Below are 20,704 nucleotides of genomic sequence, written 5' to 3'. Positions count from 1 at the left end.
TTTCCTTTTTAGTTTGTCCCAACTAAGATGACACATTTCTTTTTTTTGGAAACTTTCTCTCTCCAATTAATATACTCAACTACTTTTTCCCATCTCTATTAAAATATTAATCTTTCTTTCTCTCTCTACTTTAATACTTCCACTCACCTTTTCCCTCTCTAATTAAACACACTAATCAATAACTACTAAAATCTCGTGCCGGCTAAGGAATGTGTCATCTTAGCCGGGACGGAGGGAGTAGTATTTTTGAAGGATTCCGAAACAAAATATTCATACTTTCACCATACAAAGGGCATAATTGATCGTCGGTTCAATCCTTGGTTGCCTCTCTATATAAACTCCCAAAACAACAACACTATCATTGAATAACCACACTCTCAAAAATGCCAAGCATGAGATCTCTACGTTTAATTAATTTCGTAACAATATTATCCCTCTTTCTCACGGCTGCCCCAGCCCCGGCTCCCGCTCCCGCATCGAATGCGGAATTCATCCGCGCGAATTGCGAGCACACACTGCACCCGAAGGTGTGCTACCAATCACTAAAGCCTTACGCCAATGTGGTGAAGAAGGAGCTGTATCGGTTGGCGAAGGTCTCAATCGGCCTCAGCCTCACCCGTAACAAGTTCATATCCTCGTACGTGGAGAACCTCACCCGCCAGGCCCAGCCAGAGCCGAGAGCGGCAGAGGCCCTCAGCGACTGCGTCAGCATGTTGGGTATCGTGGAGAGGGATATGCAGAACTCGGTGAAGCAGATGCAGCAGCTAACGGGGACCGGGGAGGAGCTGCGCTACCAGCTGGACAACGTGCTGACGTGGATCACCGCCGCCCGCACCTGGCAGGAAGATTGTACGGACGGCTTTGAGGGCGTCTCCAACACTGCGCTCAAGGCGGATGTCTTCGGGCGGGTGGAACAGGCCAAGAATGTCACCGACATTGCACTCGACTTCGTCGCAGCCCTTGTAGACAAGGCTGGGCCTGTGCTTCCATGATCCACCTTTTTTTTAATTATTTAGGCTTTTTTTATTGATATGCAAGAGTATGATTTTAGGCATTAATAGCCGTATTTATATTTTATTTTTCAATATTTCATAAAAAAAAAATATGACTCTAACTTTAGTTGTCACAGATTTTATACATAAAGTATAACATATGAGTACATTAATTTTTTCATTTTCCGTATTAGTAATTAGCAACAATATTGCGCTATATTTAAATCAGTTTCAATCTATCCTGATAACAGATAAATCAGTTACTACTACAATCTATCCATGTAATTATGGCATTCAAATTATTTTTAATTTTGAATTCACAAACAAACTACTACTCTTTCAATAAAATTTTTGATAGAGATAAATTATAACGTATCCTATATTGAGGACATTAATTTTTCCAATCTTCACACTAATTAGCAACGATCTTGAGCTATATTCAATAGATAAATTAGTTAAAATTTTCCCTATAATAGATAAATCAGTTTCAAATAAATTTTCCTTTCGAACTCATGTACGATCTTTCCTTTTATGAAAAATGTTTTAGAAACATAATGTCTCCAAACTATAATGTTATAATCAGGTTAAAATAGTCATTTTAGATTGTTTTAGATTTTTATTTAAATTTATGTTTACTATGTTACCCTTTACATTAAATTGGACATATTAATTAGATCTATTTAAGGATATAGATTAAACTTTGGAGTTATGTATGAGAGTAATTTGCTTTCATGAGATCCACATTATTTATGATCGACATTTTTAATTTTGTTTCTTTTTTATACTGCAATTTATTTATGTGTATATATTTAAATAGAATATTATAATATCATTGTATTTATATATTTATTGTATATTTAGTTTATGAATAATTTAATGATGTTCTACCATCATTTAGAAAACAAATAATGATGATCAAACTAATCTTCATAAATTTTAGTTTAAATAAATAAATAATTTAATAAAAAATATGGTTCTTAGTTTTCTCTAGTTTTACACTATCAATTTAATTTTATTATTTGTTACTGTACCATTTACGAAAAAATTTGATTCTTCTGTCAAGTTTTATATACCATAAAATTTTTTAATTTCTTATTAATTGATAAATCAGGGTAATTCAAATTTATATTGAGCTATTCATACAAATTTAATTTATTTATAAAAACAATAACTTTTATGTGTTATGATTAAAATTATTATCTACTATAAGAAACTAAACTTTTATTTATATACATTCGTAAATTTTATTTTTCAAAATAGTTTTCTGAATAACAGTAATTTTAAATTACAAAAATAACATTTTAGCAAGAAAAATATTTTTTATGCTCAAGATCAATGAATTTTATTTATTACAATAAAATTTTATACATGAAACTAATAATATTTATTCAAAGAAATAGTAGTAATTTTTATTCACATAAAATTTATTTTACAAGAATTGTATTATTTTTATTAATTTGAATGAATAACCTTTTTTTTATTAAAACACCAACTTTATTCACAAGAAAAGAATGTTTTTAGTAAAAATGTAACTTTCGTTGACATCTTTTATTCACAAAATTAATGCAGTACTAACTTTTTATTCATTAGATCAAAATTATTTATCCATAAGAATAATAACCATTATTTACAAAATAATAACTTTTATTTAGGAGTAACATTTATTCGCAAAAACCTTAACTTTAATTCACTTGTCATGACCGCGCCTTGCTAAGGATAGCATTGCTCGGTAAATCATGACTAGGGGAGGGAAACGAGAAAAGGGGATGAAAAAATAACAATAAGACACACAAATACTTTTTAATAAGAAAAAGGTAGTTCACAAAGGCAATGAAAGATCATGAAATTTAAAAACAGTTTTTAACACCGGTCATTCGTTACTAATCATTATTCTTGCGATTCATCTAGTACATAACCCTACAATAGTGCACAGCGGAAGGAGTTGTAAACACATGGCTATATGTGTGAAGACATATGCCATGAGAACCATACAAAAGGGATGAGACGACCACCAACTCCACTCAGCCACCATTTCATCACTTGCTCAACCTGCACATTTAGAAATACATGCAGGGCTAAGTACGGGGTACTCAGTGGATACATTGCCGAAAGTTACACATATATAATAAAAGTTATCATTTATCATGCCATCACAGTAGCACACGGGGTTTTTTCTTAAAAGGCTCGAGCTTACTAAGTTCATTTTCATAAAATTCGTCTGATCAGACTAAGTTCATTCAAGCAATCCGCCATATCTGATGGTTCATTGTGTGTCGGGAAGGTGGCCACCTTCCACGATCACATTGACCGGCCAACCCTTACGATGACTCACGGTCCATTCCTTTGTGTACACTAACTCGAATAGGATCTTGGTCCTATTGGAGCCGAATTCGATTCTTTCATTCATTTGGCATCGCCAACAGATAGGCATCATAAAACAAATAATTTATGGCACGATAACGTTTGAAAAGAAAGTAAGTGCGATTTTATCAAACAAAAATCATTTCATATATTTGATAATTTTATCCACACTTAACGTGTTGGATATAAAGCCCACCTCAATGCTTCCAAATAAATCTCGGCACGAGCTCGTCTTCAGAAATCAAACTCCATGAACATACCCTTCTTGAAAGAGGGTATTGATTCAATTAGTCTTTAGAACATTCATAAGGTGCATGACATACAATAAACCTATATTGGATATGCATTCTATGTTTGAGGTTCAGACAAGATAACTTTATTCCATTAGGCTTATGGCTCTCTATTTGATAAGAGACTTTAAAAGCAGTTGGCAATTATTTAGGAGAGACTTCATTAAGCTCATGCATTTCTATCCCTAAGAAATTAATTAGGGAGGGTAAAGTATTAGTTAAATTTCGATATTCAATTAGCAAGAAAGTAATACTCCCTCGAAAGTACATGTGGCCCAAAGAAGAGCCCAAACCCCAAAACTAAAAAGAATTGGTACCATAATCACATATTCAGAAATAATTTGGGGCGTTTTCCTTCTTCCTTCTCCTAACATCTCACGTCTATCTCTCTCTCGTCCCCTCTCTCCCGGCCGGTCTTGGCATCGCCGATGAGCGACGCCGGCCGCCGATCAGCCTGCCTCCCTCTCTCTCTTTCTCCACCTTTTTTTTATTGAAACTAGGTGCCGGGGTGCCGTCGGGCTTGCCGGTGTGTATGAGACCAGCCGCCATTCACACGACGGCTGTTGGGCAGTGGCCGCACTCGAGCAGCGGTGATGCACGGGGCAGCGGCTTCGCGAGCAGGGAAAAGGCGCGCTCGCGTGGCTGCCGGAGACAGAAGCAGTGGTTGTCCGGCAGAGGCAGCGGCGGGCTGTTCTGGAAGCTCGGTGCAGAATAAGTACTCTTAAGAGCTAAGTCCTTCATTTAACACAATGCTCGATATTAAACATAGTCTTCACAAGTTCATGTTTTCTTCTTGTTCTCCTTAATATTTTGGGCAAAGCAAAGGTCTTGGTTCCTAGGTGCTTGGATACAAAAGTTGTTTACTAACAACGACCATAACATTGGTGCCCTTAAGTTTATAGAATAAATATAATGAGGTAAAGATGAGCATGTCATTGAGAGAAATATTTGGGTCTATTGACATTGATAAGGATGAGAATAAATGGAAAGAAATTTACTATCATGGTGGTATGCATGAAATAAGCAAAGTGTGATGTAAAGCTAGGAAATCAAAATGGTTTAAAGATAAATACCTTAATGAATAGAGGAAAGAAAAGTAGTGTGTAGAAACTTGACTTCCTTCTTCAAGTACTTACTTGCATCCTCACCATGAGATAAACTTTGTTTGAGGATTTTGTGGAGAAAGAAAAGAAGAAATGATGAAATGGTGTAGTATCTATAGGGGAAATGGGCGCTTGAAAGAATATGGTCAAAAGCTTGATTTATGGAGGGAAAGCATTGTCCAAAGGTTATGGTCTTTTTGCCAAATGAGGCAAGTTGTCAAATCAATCATTCATATTACTATATTCGGTAAGAATCTTATGTCTTGTCACTTAAAAAGACGTGAGCCGTTGTTTGGAAAACGTGAGCCGTCGTTTGATAAGCGTGTTTGATGTGATGTGATTTCGTCGATCGTCTCGTCTTAATCTAACATGCTTCTTATCCTTTCGTGTAGGTATCGGAGTTCAAGGCGTGACTATTGAGCAAGATCCGGAGGGCATAGAGAGTATTTTTATTTTTATTCTAATGTTGAACTCGATGTTGAACGTGTACGAACTTTTATTTGAAGCTCGGTCTTAAAAAAAACGGACGGTAAGAATATTAAATATTATAATAATACTATTTTCATTCATCACTCAAAATAAATTTCACAACGTTTGATCATACCGAGAAGTAAAAGAAGTTAGGCGTGAAACTAATATATATTAATAGGTCGGTTTCCAAAAGTCTTAGGGAATAAAAAGGGCGGGTGTTACATTCCTTCCCCCTTACAAAAATTTCATCCCGTAATTTTTAAGGGTCTAGTCGAACAGCTCTAAGAATTTCTCTTTCATTCTGTTTTCAAATTATCATGAAGCTTCTTCATATCCATGATGCCTCTACAATACCTTATTGGAGTTATAGATTTGTTCCTTAGTGTTGTATTTTTGTCTAAGATTGCTTCGGGCTTCTCCCTGTAACTCGAGTCTGGTTTAACATAATCTCTTCGTGGTGGATCAAATGCTTCGGGTCGTACACATACTTTCGTAGATTCAAAACATGAAAAAAAAATTATGGAAATTTCCACAACTTTGTGGCAACGCCAAACAATACGCAACAGTCCAATTTCCTACATGTTTTCGTAGAGTCCAAATAAACGAGATCTAAGCTTTCTTTAAAAAAAAAAAAAAAATTATTATCCCTTCGGAAGGAGGTACCTTCAAGCAAACCTTGTCTCCTACTTTGAACTACAGGTCGGTCTGATGAGCATCTGCGTATGACTTTTGTCGGTCTTGTGCTTCTTTGATCCTTCTTTCGATTTGTCGCACGATTTGTACCATCTCGTTGACCACTTCAAAGCCCAGCATCTTTCTTCCACCAGCTTCGTCTCAGTATAGCGGCGATTTGCACTTTTTCTCGTATAACACTATGAAAGGTGTCATATTAATGATCGTATGGTAACTATTGTTGTAGGAAAAAAAATTATATAAACAATAGGATTGCAGCAGCCTCCACCTCGGTTGAGCACGACAGCTCGATGCGTATCTTCAAGAGTCTAAAACGCTCTCTCTGATTGTCCGCCAGTTTATGGATGTACCGCAGTGCCGAAGTTTAGTTTCATACCCAGTTCTGCTTGTAGTTTTCTCCAAAATTTTAAAGTGAATTTCACATCTTGATTTAACGTGATTGAGGTCGGGATACCATGTAGGCGCGCAATTTCTTGCACATAAAATTGAGACAACTTCTCGGATCTATAAGTGATTGGAATAGGCGGAAAATGGGAACTCTTGGCGAGTCGATCCAGGACCACCTTGATGGCACTGTTTCCTTACTTAGTCTTTGGAAACCCATCCCAAAATATATGTTTAAATGTTCCCACATTCGTTCAGATTATTATTATTATTATTATTATTATTATTATTATTATTATTATTATTATTATTATTATTATTATTATTATTATTATTATTATCATTTTTTTTGGTTGCAGTTTCTCGTAAGGTTGTTGATGCAGTGCTTTAACCGTTGGCATGCCAACCACCTCTCCACAAATGATACTATACATTTTTTTCGTGCCGTCCCACTAAAATTTCGCCTTAGGTCTTGATATACCTTCGTGCTCCCAGGGTGTGCGTTGCAGGGCGTGTCATGAGCCTCACTCACAAACTTGTCTCTCGGTTTCTTATCCTTGGGCGCACACCACCTCTCTCCAAAAGTGAGGGCGTTATCTGCCTCATCAGGGTAGTTCTCACATCCATTGGTCCTCACCTTTACTCATATCTTTTCCAAGCCTTCGTCCTGCCTTTGCGCAACGATAATACGATCTCTCAATTCTGGCTCCACCACTAAAGTAGTTATCCTTGCTTCTACCGTTTCTAGGGCGCTCAACATTCTAAGTTGAGCTTGTTGAATCCTCGTAGGAGTTTCCTCGTGGGTGAACATAGTTGCCAAGTGTTGCATCTTTCGGTTTAAAGTATCGACCACTACATTGGCCTTGTCGGTTTGGTGGTTGATGCCACAATCGTAATCTTTCACTAGTTCCAACCTTTTTTTTTGTTTCTTATTCTCAAGTTTTGGTCATTGAAATATTTGAGGTTATTGTGATCTGTGAATTTTTCATATCGAACTCCATAGAGGTCACCAAATCTTTATGGTAGGCACCACAACGGCTAAATTCCAAATCATGTGGGTGGTAATTGAGCTTGTGTAACCTGCTTGACATGGTACATATGCTATTACTCTTCCGTTTCGCATGATGCCGCAGCCGAGTTCATTCTTCGACGCATCGAGGTAAACTACATAGCTTATTAAGATAACAATATATTTTATATATTAAGATAATAAATTTTATTAATAAAACTTTTATTAGTTCAAATAATATTAATAACTTTTATTCACAAGATTTATAAATCTTCTTAATAAACTAATAAATTTTATTTATAAGAACAATCATTTTTAATTTTATATTTTTTCAAATCACATAAGTATTAATTCATAAAATTAAATAGTACTATGTACAAAAATATTCTAATTATTACTACAAATACTCTAGTTAAGACTTTAAGTACTTTAATTAAAACCATGAATATAATAAATATGTGCATAATAATCATGCTTTAATTTAACTATCATAACGAAGATATATCTTTCCAAAATACCTACAAGGGTATATTAGTCCACATTTAAAATAAATGTATGGCAAAGTGACATAGGGGCATTATGGCATGGAGACATTATGTCTCTAAATCACTACTCATGGACGACAGAACTATAAATCCATATGAAAATAAAGTAAATGTGAATAAATTTTTGTTCTTAAATTGTAAAGATCATTAATGGATGATCTTAAATTAAAAATATTACATACTCCATTTATGTATAAATAGGTATTGGTGTGTGTGAAATTTATTTTAAATGTTGGTGTGTGTGAAATTAAATTATCAATTTCTCATCTTTTAGATTAAATTACTTATCTCTCTATTGTTGTACTAAAATTCATATACATTTATAAGATAACCAATCAAACAAACGTATAGCACGAGAGAAATTGAAATAACTACATGAGCTCAGTAAAAAAAGAAATCAATTAATCATAAAAAGCATTGTATTTTCCCCATAGAATTCTGCATAGGAATTAGACACACATTTCATAGAAAATATTCAAAAACATTTTTCAAACGAAAGCAAACTAAAACATATAAACTCCTAAAATTTGTTTGGGCGGATTGGAGACCTCGTTTTTAATTTTGCGATGAATACCCGTCATCTGCTCGTTCTTTATTTTCAATGTGAAAATTTGAGTTTTGAAGTGTGGGAGCGTGAAAAGATGAGTTGGGAGGTGTTCCCTAGGTCTGTTACGGGTGGGCGGGCACACATGTAACTAAGGAGTATTTTTTTTTATAATTATTTTAGTTATATAATATTATGATTTTGTTGGTATTTTGTGTAAAATAAAATAAAGTGCAAAAGCCTCTATCAAAACAAAAACAATATAGGAAAATTGTTATCTCATAAAAATTTTAGAATATATAGCCCTACTATAACAATTTTCTGCGTCCGCCCTTGGTTATGTATATACCTAGGGTTCAATTTTAGCAAGTTAATGAGGAGGCAGACGATCCCAGAGGGTTGTCGGGTTCGTTTGCATGCGAACCCAGTGACCAGTTGACTTTTTTCGTGTTTTTATGCTATTTTCCGGCAGGGTTTTCGGGTTCGTTTGCACGCGAACCCAGTGACCAGTTGACTCTTTTCGTGTTTTTATGCCGTATTCAGGCAGGGTTTCCGGGTTCGTTTGCACGCAAACCCAGCGACCAGTTGACTCTTTTCGTGTTTTTATGCTGTATTTCGGCAGGGTTGTCGGGTTCGTTTGCACGCGAACCCAGCGACCAGTTGACTCTTTTCGTGTTTTTATGCTGTTTTCCGGCAGGGTTGCCGGGTTCATTTGCACGCGAACCCTGCGGGCAGTGGCGGATCCAGGATTTGTCATCTGGGGGTACGAGTCGTATGATAAATAATTACATAACACTAAAAAAATAGAAACTAGTGGTAAAATAATATTTGAAGTATTATTCAATATTTAACTTGTGTATTTTAAAATAAAATAAACCAAAAACTATACATAACATTTAATTTATTTTTCTACGAGTCTTCATTTCCTCAAAGCGATGGACTATATCATTATCAGAGACTTGTAGAAACATTTTATTCTCAATGTAAGTCACCAAACAATCATCAGGTTGATTACCAATTCTATTTCACAACTAATTCTTACAAACGTCATTCCAGAAAATACTCTCTCTACACTTGCGGTAGCAACTGGAAGAATCAAAATCAACTTGATAAGCAAAAAGACAAAGGGATAAGCCACATCCCTCTTTGTTTCAACAAGCTTCATTGAAAATAACTAAGATCTTGCAAATTCTGAAAGTCATTATCTCTTCTCATATCCTCCATAGGTATATCAAGTTGACAATCAAGAGTCCTCAAATCAATGCTTGAAAAATTGGAAGGATAAAAACTTGCAAGTTTGAGTACACTTTCTTTGTCAAAAGAAGAGAAGCCATCTCTGGGAAGCAAGCTTATATTTTGATTTATTTCTTTAGATGATTCTTCCTTCAATATTCATAGTCTTTTGGAAATTTTATAAAATACATTACTAATAAAATTTGTTAATGGGTGAATTAATAATCAGCCCAAGTCGAAGCCCAAATCAGGAGCCCAAAGTCAGCTAAAGTTGTTGTAAAGAAAAATAGTCGTTGGAAGCCTTTTCTAACTGTTTTCTCTTTTTCTTGTTTTTCCCTTTTCTGTTAGTTAGGGCTCATGTGGGTTAGCTCGTTTTAATAGAGAGACTAAACCGAGATTGATAGAGGGTCTCTGGTAGATTGTAACACAGAAATACACATTCAATTCAAGAATTCCATTCTTCTCTCAATTGTGTGTTCATCTTCTTTCTTTCGTGTTTATTCAATTAGTGTTCCGATTGCAACGATTCTCCAACAATTGGCGCCGTCTGTGGGAAGCAGGATTAGAGGAATCGTTTGAATCGGAATCGCAATGGCGTCGAGATTCGAGGCAGAGAAATTCAACGGCAAGAACGACTACGGCTTGTGGAAGATGAAGATAAAGGCTCTTCTCATTCAGCAAGGGCTCGCAGCCGCTCTTAATCCGCTGGATCCGAAAGCGAAAGGGAAAGAGGCGCTAGATGAAAAGGCGCAGCTGAAGCACGAAGAGACGATTCAAAGAGCACACAGTACGGTCATCCTCTGCCTTGGTGATAAGGTTTTGAGGGAAGTCCAGAATGAGAAGACTGCGGCAGAGATTCTTGCGAAATTGGATGAGGTATATTTGGCCAAATCTCTGGCTAATCGGCTGTACATGAAGAGGAGATTGTACTCCTATAGTTTTGTTGAAGATAAATCCATCATAGAGCAAATGGAAGACTTCAATAAAACTATAGATGATCTTGAGGCGGTGGATGTCAAAATCTCCGACGAAGACAAGACAATATTAGTTCTTAATGCTCTGCCAAATTCATACGACCAGATGAGAGATGCTATCTTGTATGGCAGAGATAAGAAAATCTCACTGTCAGAGGTTACAGCAGCTCTAATGTCAAAGGAATTGCAGAAAGGAGCTGTGCAACACTCCGAGATCCAGCCAGAATCCTTGAATATCAAGAAGTTTATGAAGAAAAAGTTCAAGAAGAAATCAGAGGATTCGAAGGCTGATTCTGGTGGAGTCAAGGAGACCCGTTCTTGCCATTGGTGCAAGAAGCCCGGCCATATAAAAAAGGATTGCTTCGCATGGAAAAGGAAGCAAGCTATGGAAAAGGGGTCAAGTTCAAATGTTGTTTCTAATGAGGAGCAAGAATCACCAGAGGCTTTGAATGTGGTAGACATAACAGATGAGGGTTCTTGGATCATGGACTCGGGGTGTTCTTTTCATATGAGTCCCCATGTTGAATGGTTCCAGAGTATGAAGCCAATTAAAGGGACGGTGCTCCTTGGAAATGATCAAGTTTGCCACATTAAGGGAATTGGCAGTATAAAGTTGAGGATGCATGATGGAGCTGTAAGAGTTCTCACTGATGTGAGATTTGTTCCTCAGGTCAAAGGAACCTTATCTCCCTTGGAACTTTGGAGCTTAAGGGCTATTCTTTCATCTCTTCTGGAGGGAAAATGGAAGTTCACAAAGGGTCAGCAGTGAAGATGGTGGCTAAGAGGGTCAGAAGTTTGTATTACCTTGATGCTACTGTCATTCTTGGTGAAGCAAATGTAGCAGTGGCTCCGGATTTGAGACTGTGGCATTTGAGAATGGGGCATCCTGCAGACGGTAGCCTCAAGCAATTGATCAAGAAGGGGCTGATTAATGGTGATGCTGGGCAAATGCTGGATCCTTGTGAGGATTGCATCAGAGGAAAGGCCAAGAAGTTGCCATTCCCAGCAGGTAAACATCATTCCACATCTCCACTAGACTATGTACATTCTGATTTGTGGGGACCTGCCCCTGTGAATTCTTTGGGAGGGGGAAGGTATTACATGTCTATCATAGACGATTATTCTAAGAAAGTTTGGGTTCATGTTTTAAAGACAAAATCAGATGCATTTTCTGTGTTTAAGAATTGGTTAAAAGAAGTAGAGGTTGAAAAGGGCTGCTCACTTAAGTGTCTTAGAACAGACAATGGTCTGGAATATCTATCTAAGGAATTTGATAATTTTTGTAAAGAAAAGGGTATTAAAAGGCACAGAATAGTACCAGCAAATCCTCAACAAAATGGCATTGCTGAGAGGCTAAATAGGACATTGCTTGAGAGAGTTAGGTGTATGTTGCTCTCATCAGGTTTAGAGAAGAAGTTTTGGGGAGAAGCAGTATCCACAGCTGCTCATTTTATTAACAAATGCCCTTCATCTAGCATAAATGGTGACATTCCTGATGAGAGATGGTATGGAGGTCAGGCTGACTATTCAAGGCTGAGACCATTTGGCTGCAGGGCATTTGCTCACACTAAAGATAGCAAGCTGGATCCAAGAGCATTAAGGTGTGTAATGCTTGGATACCAGAAGGGTGTGAAGGGCTGCAGGCTGTGGTGTTTGGAGCCTGGGAATCACAAGGTAGTAGTGAGCAGGGATGTGGTATTCTTAGAAGAACAGATGCCTTGTTTCAAGTCTGATCAGAGTTCTGCAGAGGTCAGTGAGCTAATGGGTGATGGTCTTGAGGTGGAGCCTGATGGGGCTGATTCAGATGAAGATGTAGCTGCTGATGGAACCATGCATGGTCCTGATATTGTTTCAGAGCAACAAAGTGAGGATCTGACTGACTATTTGCTGGCTAGAGATAGAACAAGAAGAGTTGGGAGAAAGTTGCCTGCAAGATATGCAGATTCTGAGATGCTATCTTTTGCGTTAAATGTGGCTGAGCAGATACAGTATGTAGAGCCAGCTACATACTCAGAGGCTGTTGGTGGACCAGAGAAGGAGCAATGGGTTAGAGCAATGAAAGAGGAGTTTGATTCTCTCATCAGAAACAAGACTTGGATATTAGTAGACAAGGTTATGATGAGAAGAGTCATCAGTTGTAAGTGGGTATACAAAAAGAAAATTGAGATTGCTGATCAAGAGCAGATAAGATTTAAAGCTCGATTAGTTGCTCGTGGCTTCACTCAAGAGGAGGGGGTGGATTTTAATGAGGTATTTTCCCCAGTTGTGAAGCATACATCCATAAGGATGCTTCTAGCTCTGGTTGCACAGAGAAACTGGTTTCTGGAACAACTTGATGTCAAAACGGCTTTTCTGAATGGAGAGCTTGAAGAAACTATATACATGGCTCAACCCAAAGGGTTTGAAGTTCCAGGGTCAGAGGATAAAGTTTGTTTGCTCAAGAAGAGCATATATGGTCTGAAGCAAAGCTCAAGACAATGGTATAAGAAGTTTGGAGAGAGCATGAGCAGACATGGTTTTGTAAAATCAAGATATGATAACTGTGTGTATGTTAGGAGAAAAAGGGGCTCAGCTGATGTGTATCTGCTGCTGTACGTAGATGACATGTTGGTGGCTGGACCTGACTTTGGTGAAATCAAAGAGGTTAAAGAGCAGTTGAAGGCTGATTTTGAGATGAAGGATCTAGGTGAGGCTAGAAGGATATTGGGGATGGATATAATCAGGGACAAGAAGAATGGAAAATTGTGGTTATTTCAATCTGATTACATCAACAAAATCTTGAAGAAGTTCAACATTAATAACATGAAGCCTACTGGAACACCTTTAGCCCAACATTTCAAGTTGTCATGTGATCAAAGGCCAAAGTCAGAAGAGGAAAGGTTGGAAATGAGCTTGATTCCATACTCTAACATTATAGGAAGCATCATGTACATGATGATATGTACAAGGCCAGATTTGGCTTATGCTATCAGTGCCACTAGTAGGTACATGGCAGATCATGGGAGAGAGCACTGGAGTGCTTTGAAATGGACTCTTAGATACTTGAAGGGAGCTGGTAATCTGGGGATCTTGTATGAGCATAAGTCAGGAAGAGAAGGGGATGCTTTGCTAGGTTTTTGTGATTCAGATTATGCCACAAATCTGGACACAAGAAGGTCTCAAACAGGATATGTCTTCACACTATTTGGTTCTGCTATTTGCTGGAAGTCTGGGCTTCAAGATGTGGTTGCTCTGTCCACCACCGAGGCAGAATACATGGCCTTAACCTCAGCTGTGAAAGAAAGTAAGTGGCTGAAAGGTTTGGCATCAGATTTTGGGATCAGTCAACAAGCTATAACAGTTCACTGTGACAATAATGGTGCCATTTGTCTTGCTAAGCACCAGATGTTTCATGAGAGATGCAAACATATAGATGTGAGGCTCCATTTTATAAGAGATGAGGTGGAGAGTGGGCAGGTGAAGGTGGAGAAGATAGATACTGCACACAATCCATCTGATATGCTTACTAAGCCTTTGAACAAAGGCAAGTTCGACTATTGTTTAAAGCTTTTAAACTTGGTCTTAGTCCCGGTTGCTGGTGGTGCTGAATGATGAATTCAAGGTGGAGAATTGTTAATGGGTGAATTAATAATCAGCCCAAGTCGAAGCCCAAATCAGGAGCCCAAAGTCAGCTAAAGTTGTTGTAAAGAAAAATAGTCGTTGGAAGCCTTTTCTATCTGTTTTCTCTTTTTCTTGTTTTTCCCTTTTCTGTTAGTTAGGGCTCATGTGGGTTAGCTCGTTTTAATAGAGAGACTAAACCGAGATTGATAGAGGGTCTCTGGTAGATTGTAACACAGAAATACACATTCAATTCAAGAATTCCATTCTTCTCTCAATTGTGTGTTCATCTTCTTTCTTTCGTGTTTATTCAATTAGTGTTCCGATTGCAACGATTCTCCAACAAAATTATATATATAATAATAGTAGTGAAAAAGAAAAAAAAATTGGGGGTACCACCATCCCCCTTGTTTTGAATTGCCTCCGCCAGTGACTGCGGGTCGCCGGTTTTGCCGTTGAACTATGCAGTTATTGTAAAACAGCTACTCCCTCACTTATTTCCACTTTAGCATGTCCCTAAAAATTTGTTACCATTTTTTGTAGTAGACCCCACATTCCACTAACTCATTCTCACTCACATTCTATTACATTTCTTAAAACTCGTGTCGGGGTCAAATGGTGACAAATTATTAGGGATGAAGTGAGTATGTGTTTTTATTTTTGTATAATTGTTCTTTTGCATTGTTTTTATTTTTTAATTTTTGCACTATTATCTTTCTTAGCTTCTTTCCTTTTTTTTTAATTAAATATTCGAAATGTGAATATTTTTTGAAAGTTACTTTTAGAGATGAGTATTTTATACTATTAAGGAAATACTACTAAATATTATCTCTTCCTTAATAAATATGGAATTGAAGGTGATTAAGTAAATTGAAAATTTCAATTAATAAGGAAATTACAAAACAAAAATGGAAAAATTATGTAAATCATACTCCCTTCGTTCCATAGTAATAGAGGCGTTTCGTTTTGAGCTCTCGTTTTAAGAAAATGATAATAAATAGTTAAGGTGGCGGGAGAGTAAGGTAAGAGAGAGAATAATGTAGTTAAGAGTCTTATCTAGAATATTCTCTTTCTTACTTTACTATTTCTCCACTTTAACTATTTATTATTATTTTTTCAAAATGAGTGCTTAAAACGAAACGTCTCTGTTACTGTGGAACGGAGGAAGTATATATGAAACAAGAATCAACCACGTCGTTATAATTACATGAGATTCTCCAATAGACCAGACGCTAATATCACAAATATGGAGTGTTTTTGATGGATTATTTCCGGCCCTACTATTCCAAAACAAAATATCCATACTCATATACAAAGGGCATACTCGTCATTTAGAACCATGGGCGGACCCAGTAGGAAGGGAGGGAGGGCTTAAGCCCCTACCCAAATATTTTTTTTTGTGTTTTTTCTATTTATAAAATTTTTGAAATCTAAAAAAATGTAGCTCAGCCCTCACCAAATTAATCCTACTGAAGGTTAAATACTTGGAAATTGAAAGATAAAAGGGGCTAAAAATTGAAAATTCTTAAATTGCTAAGTAAACAGTTAGAAACGGTTTGGGTGTTCAAAGGAAGAAGATGATGAAGGCTGATAAAAAAGAATAATATTATCATTATTACAGTAATCTTTGTAAGTGTTAAGTTTCTCGGCAAACGTGCAACACTACTATCCATTTTTTTAAAAAACTCTTTCTATTTTTGTTAATTTTAATTCTTTATTTCATTTTCTATATTGGAACCTTTAATTCTTTTTAGGCGCTGTTTTTTTTTTGTTAATAATCAATTTTTTTAATTCATTCTTTCTATTCAGTTTTAATTAAATTATGCAATTTTTTATGTCATTATTTACTAACATTCGAGGATAAGAAAAAGAATGTGTAAATATGAATTGTTTCATACTTTTGATTAGGTATTAGCTAATTAGTTTCTTGCAACAAAAAAAATATTTATGAATTTCCATAGATTTTATAATTGTGATTTTTTATAATATGCTATTACTTCGCATATATTTTACTATGTGCTTTCTCGTACCTTTAGAATTTTTAAAAATATAAAGAAAAGCTAGCGAAATTTTTTGAAACCAGTCTAATTTTTTAGAATGCACGGCCTATTTACCAAAAATAATAAAAATAAAATGAAATATAATAGAAAAGTACAAACATAATAATAAGCAAATGTATTTTTTAAAATAACACACACACACACACATATAATGTACAAAATACTATATCCGTCTCCCCATTATGTGTACAACATTTTGGTTCGTCCCTATTAATTGTTCCACTTCACTTTTACTACTTTTGGTAATAGACCTCAAATTTTACTAACTAATTTCTCTCACATACAATTAATATTTTCAACTCACTTTACTTTACATTTTTTTAAAACTATGTTATATCAAAGTGAGACATATATTGATTGGGAAACGAAGAAATTATTAATTAATGGAGCCCCTACTGAAAAAAATTCCTGCGTCCGCCACTGTTTAGAACCCTTAGTTGCCTCTCTATATAAACTCCCAAAACAACAATACACTCTCAAAAAAGCCAAGCATGAGATCTCTACGTTTAATTTTCGTAACAATATTATCCCTCTTTCTCACGGCCGCCCCAGCCCCGGCTCCCGCTCCTGCTCCCGCATCGAATGCGGAATTCATCCACGCGAATTGCGAGCACACACTGTACCCGGAGGTGTGCTACCAATCACTAAAGCGTTACGCCAATGTGGTGAAGAAGGACCTATCTCGGTTGGTGCAGGTCTCAATCGGCGTCAGCCTCACCCGCTCCAAGCTCGTATCCCCGTACTTGGAGAACCTCAACCGGACCGCCCAGCTAGAGCCGCGAGCGTTGGCGGCCCTCAGCGACTGCGTCAGCTATTTCAGCCAAGCGGAGCAGAATATGCGGGACTCGTTGAAGCAGATGCAGCAGCTAACTGGGACCGGGGAGGAGCTGCGCTACCAGTTGGACAACGTGCTGACGTGGATCGGCTACGCGCGCACCTACCAGGAAAGTTGTACTGACGGCTTTGAGGGTGAGGGCGTCTCCAACTCCGACGTCTTCGGCCGGGTGGAACAGGTCAAGGAGGCCACCAGCATTGCGATTGCCTTCGTCGCAACCCTTGTTGACAAGGCTGGGCCTGTGCTGCCATGAATATCATCCACCTTTTTTTTTATTATTATTATAATTGCCTACATAAGTAACTGGGGGTGCTTAAACGGTTCTCCGGTTCTCGGTTAACCGGAATCGGAACCGAAACCGACCGGTTAATTGAGGAACCGGAACCGGAAGATCCGGTTCCGGTTCCGGTACCGGTTCCAACTTTTTAAATAACACCGGTTCCGGTTCCAAACCGGAACCGACCGGTTCCTAACCGGGAACCGGATTATAATTCAATTTTATTTTTTTATAATTTAATATACTAAAAAATCTAATTTATTGAATTAATTTTGAATTAAAGTAAATAGTTTGAAACATTGAGTGATTTTTAGATTTAAATGTTTAATCTGTGATACTTTGAATCTATAATTATTTCCCTAATCCATTTTTTATGAACTAACTACAATGAGTAGAACATCATAAGTTTGTTTTTAGTTTTCAAAAGAACTTATACAAATACAATATCATTTCATATGATACATTTATTACAAATTTATGTAACAATTCATTTAACATACGATTTTAACATATTTGTGAATAATTTATTAAGTGTTCCGGTATAAACCAAATAGTCACAACAATATCAATTAGTATTGGAAATTCCAATGAATACTATGTTTAGCCAAAAAAGGGAAAATGAAATTCAATTTTAAAACTCATTTTTTTAAAAAAAATTGCTAAAGTTTAGAACTCCTATTTTTGTATTAGTAAAAAATTGCTAACATAAACTAGTCCGACCCGACCTACTACACTTGGCATCACTCTTATCCATATATGAATATTATTGTATTGTTGGTTTGTATTTTGTGTATTTATTTTAATTTTTAGGTATTATTTGTTATAATTCTAGATGTTGGATTATTATTTTTTTAGTATTGAACTATTTAAAATTATAAATAAATTCGGATTAAAAGTACACATCGGTTCCGGTTCAGAACCGGAATCGACCGGTTCTTAACCGGCCGGTTCCAAACCGGAACCGATCGGTTCCGGTTCCGGTTCCGGTTCTTGAATTTATGAAAATTTAAAACCGGTTAACCGGTCAACCGGTCCGGTTAGAACCGGAACAGGCCGAATAAGCAGGCCTACTGATAACACATATGCAAGAGTATGATTTTAAGGATTAATAGCCGTTTTAGATTTTATTTTTCAGTATTTCATTAAAAAAAATATGACTCAACTTTGGTTGACTCAACATTAATATTTTCATTTTCTGCGTTATTATAAACCAGTTTCAATCTATCCTTATACTCCCTCCATCCCACTTTAGCAGTCTCATTGACTTTTCTGCACTCATTTTGTAAAAATGATAATAAATAATTAAAGTGGAGAAATAATAAAGTAAAAAAGAGAATAATATAAAGAAGAGTCTTATCTACATTATTTTTTTTTACTTTATTATTTCTCCACTTTAACTATATCTAAATGATATTTTTATATAATTTAATTAATTTATTTTATATTGTTCAATCTTTCCTATTTAATGCAAAACTCTTTTGTATTGTACATCTTCGTTTTATGGAGTATTTGATTCATGCTTATTTCGTATATATCTTTTTAAATTAGTGTAGTTTTATTAATGACATTATATCAAAATATCAATTAATTCAAGTATTATTCTAGAATTAATTTTTAAATTTTACAATCCGGTATATATAAAAGATATTGTTAACCAACTCTTAAATTGGTAACTACAACCAAATCAAGACATTATATCTTCAAATCACGGGCCAAGTATCAATATAGTATAAAAAATGTCAATTAGGGTATTAATTTCAATTAACGACAAATTAGTTATAACTAATTTAAAAAATATCCCAAAACTTTAAATGCATATAACTATCTCGATTAAAAAAAAATTTCACAACATATATCATATTAAAGTTAATTTTATAAGGATTTTATCGAGATCCTACATGCATATGTTTCGTTGTCAAACTTTGATAAAACTTTTGTAAATGTTCATATATTAAAACAATTTTATACATATAGAACTATTACATAATATGTGAATATAATGCTGGTAAAATGTCAATATGAAATTGTGTTGACATTGTCATGTCTTCATGTTGATATATTTAATACTCTATAATGTGTTCCTAAACCCTAAATTTGATCATTGGTATTATCTTTTATCTGTAAAATTCTATGTCGTTATCAATTAATAGATGATTTAACAATTGATCACACCTCTATCTATAATATCAAATTAAATAGGTTGTCAATTCTTCATATATATATGAGCATTAAGCTCCTTTTACCCTTTAGGTACTATTTCCTTCTTAATATCATCCATTAAATTGATGGAATGGATGGACTAGATTAAAAAAATAGATATAATCCCGTGTTGCATTATTTGATCAATTTGGTACATTATGGGGGTAGAAAAGTAAAAATTGCAATAATATCTTACGTTTCTAAACTGCAAATCCTAATTAAGCATGATTTTTGGAACAACAATTGGTATTCCAGTTCCACTCTCTCTCTCTCATCTCAAACGTCTCCCCCGATTCTTCTCTCTACCAAAACCCTAGCTGCCCCAAATTTGCTGAGAAAAAACGATTTGCCGAGACCGGGCAAACAATTGATCGAAGTTTTCTACAAAAGGCAAACAAACGACCGGCATTTTATACATTCTGGTATTTTTTCGCCGCCGTTTCACAGTAGAAACCTCACGACGTTGGCACGCGACCATCAATTTCAAGTCGACAACAAGGTAGGGTTTTAAAAGTTTCAATTTTAGGTAATACTAAGTTTTAATCGTCGATTTGCAGTGTTATACGATTTCATAGTCGACGATTCATTTTTTTCTCCCAAACAATTTATATGGTTTTGCTCGCACCCACGTTTTGGTCGAAATTTTCGTAAATCATGAAATCGTATGCATTTTTGTTAGAGTTCTGTTCATTATTGAAGTTTGTGGTTAATTCCTGGTTCACAATCGTGTATAGGGCGATTTTGTAGAGGAATTCTTATCTAGTTTTGATTTTTGGTCCGTCTCACAGATCAAGCATGACGAAACGAGGCCGACTTTTCAAAAGCCAATTATGCATTATTTGGTTGTTATGGTACATTATTGGATCAATTCTTGCATTTTCAATATGTATTGTTTGTGAGCCGGTGAGCAATTTCGAGTGCCTAATATGCCTGTAATTGAGTAAATGTTGTATTTATTCGGGCATTGTTTGATGCAATGTTTACATTATTGTAGGAATTGTTGTGCATTTTATTTTGTTTGAAGCCACATTATGGTTTCTGGTTGGGTGACTGTTATATTATTTTGTGCATCATTTGACGGAATGTATATATTATTTTAAGATGTTTTGTACATTATGTTCTTGATGGAAGCTACAT

The 20,704-nt window shown here is 35.9% G+C and overlaps 2 protein-coding genes across 2 annotated transcripts; both read left to right on the top strand.

Annotated features, from left to right (window-relative positions):
* Positions 1-392: 392 nt before the first annotated feature.
* LOC125220254 (pectinesterase inhibitor 7-like) lies at positions 393-992 on the top strand. Its single transcript, XM_048122413.2, has one exon. It carries the CDS (start codon positions 393-395, stop codon positions 990-992), a length of 600 nt encoding a protein of 199 aa, XP_047978370.2.
* A 15,755-nt stretch (positions 993-16,747) lies between these two features.
* LOC125220253 (pectinesterase inhibitor 7-like) lies at positions 16,748-17,344 on the top strand. The gene has a single exon (XM_048122412.1). It carries the CDS (start codon positions 16,748-16,750, stop codon positions 17,342-17,344), a length of 597 nt encoding a protein of 198 aa, XP_047978369.1.
* Positions 17,345-20,704: the final 3,360 nt, after the last annotated feature.

Source organism: Salvia hispanica, chromosome 1, assembly GCF_029641045.1.
Source record: "Salvia hispanica isolate PSC_SH4W2 chromosome 1, Shi_PSC_v1, whole genome shotgun sequence".
Classification (NCBI taxonomy): Eukaryota; Viridiplantae; Streptophyta; class Magnoliopsida; order Lamiales; family Lamiaceae; genus Salvia; species Salvia hispanica.
The sequence above is the reverse complement of the archived record's forward strand: the minus strand, read 5'-3'. Positions and strand labels throughout refer to the sequence as shown.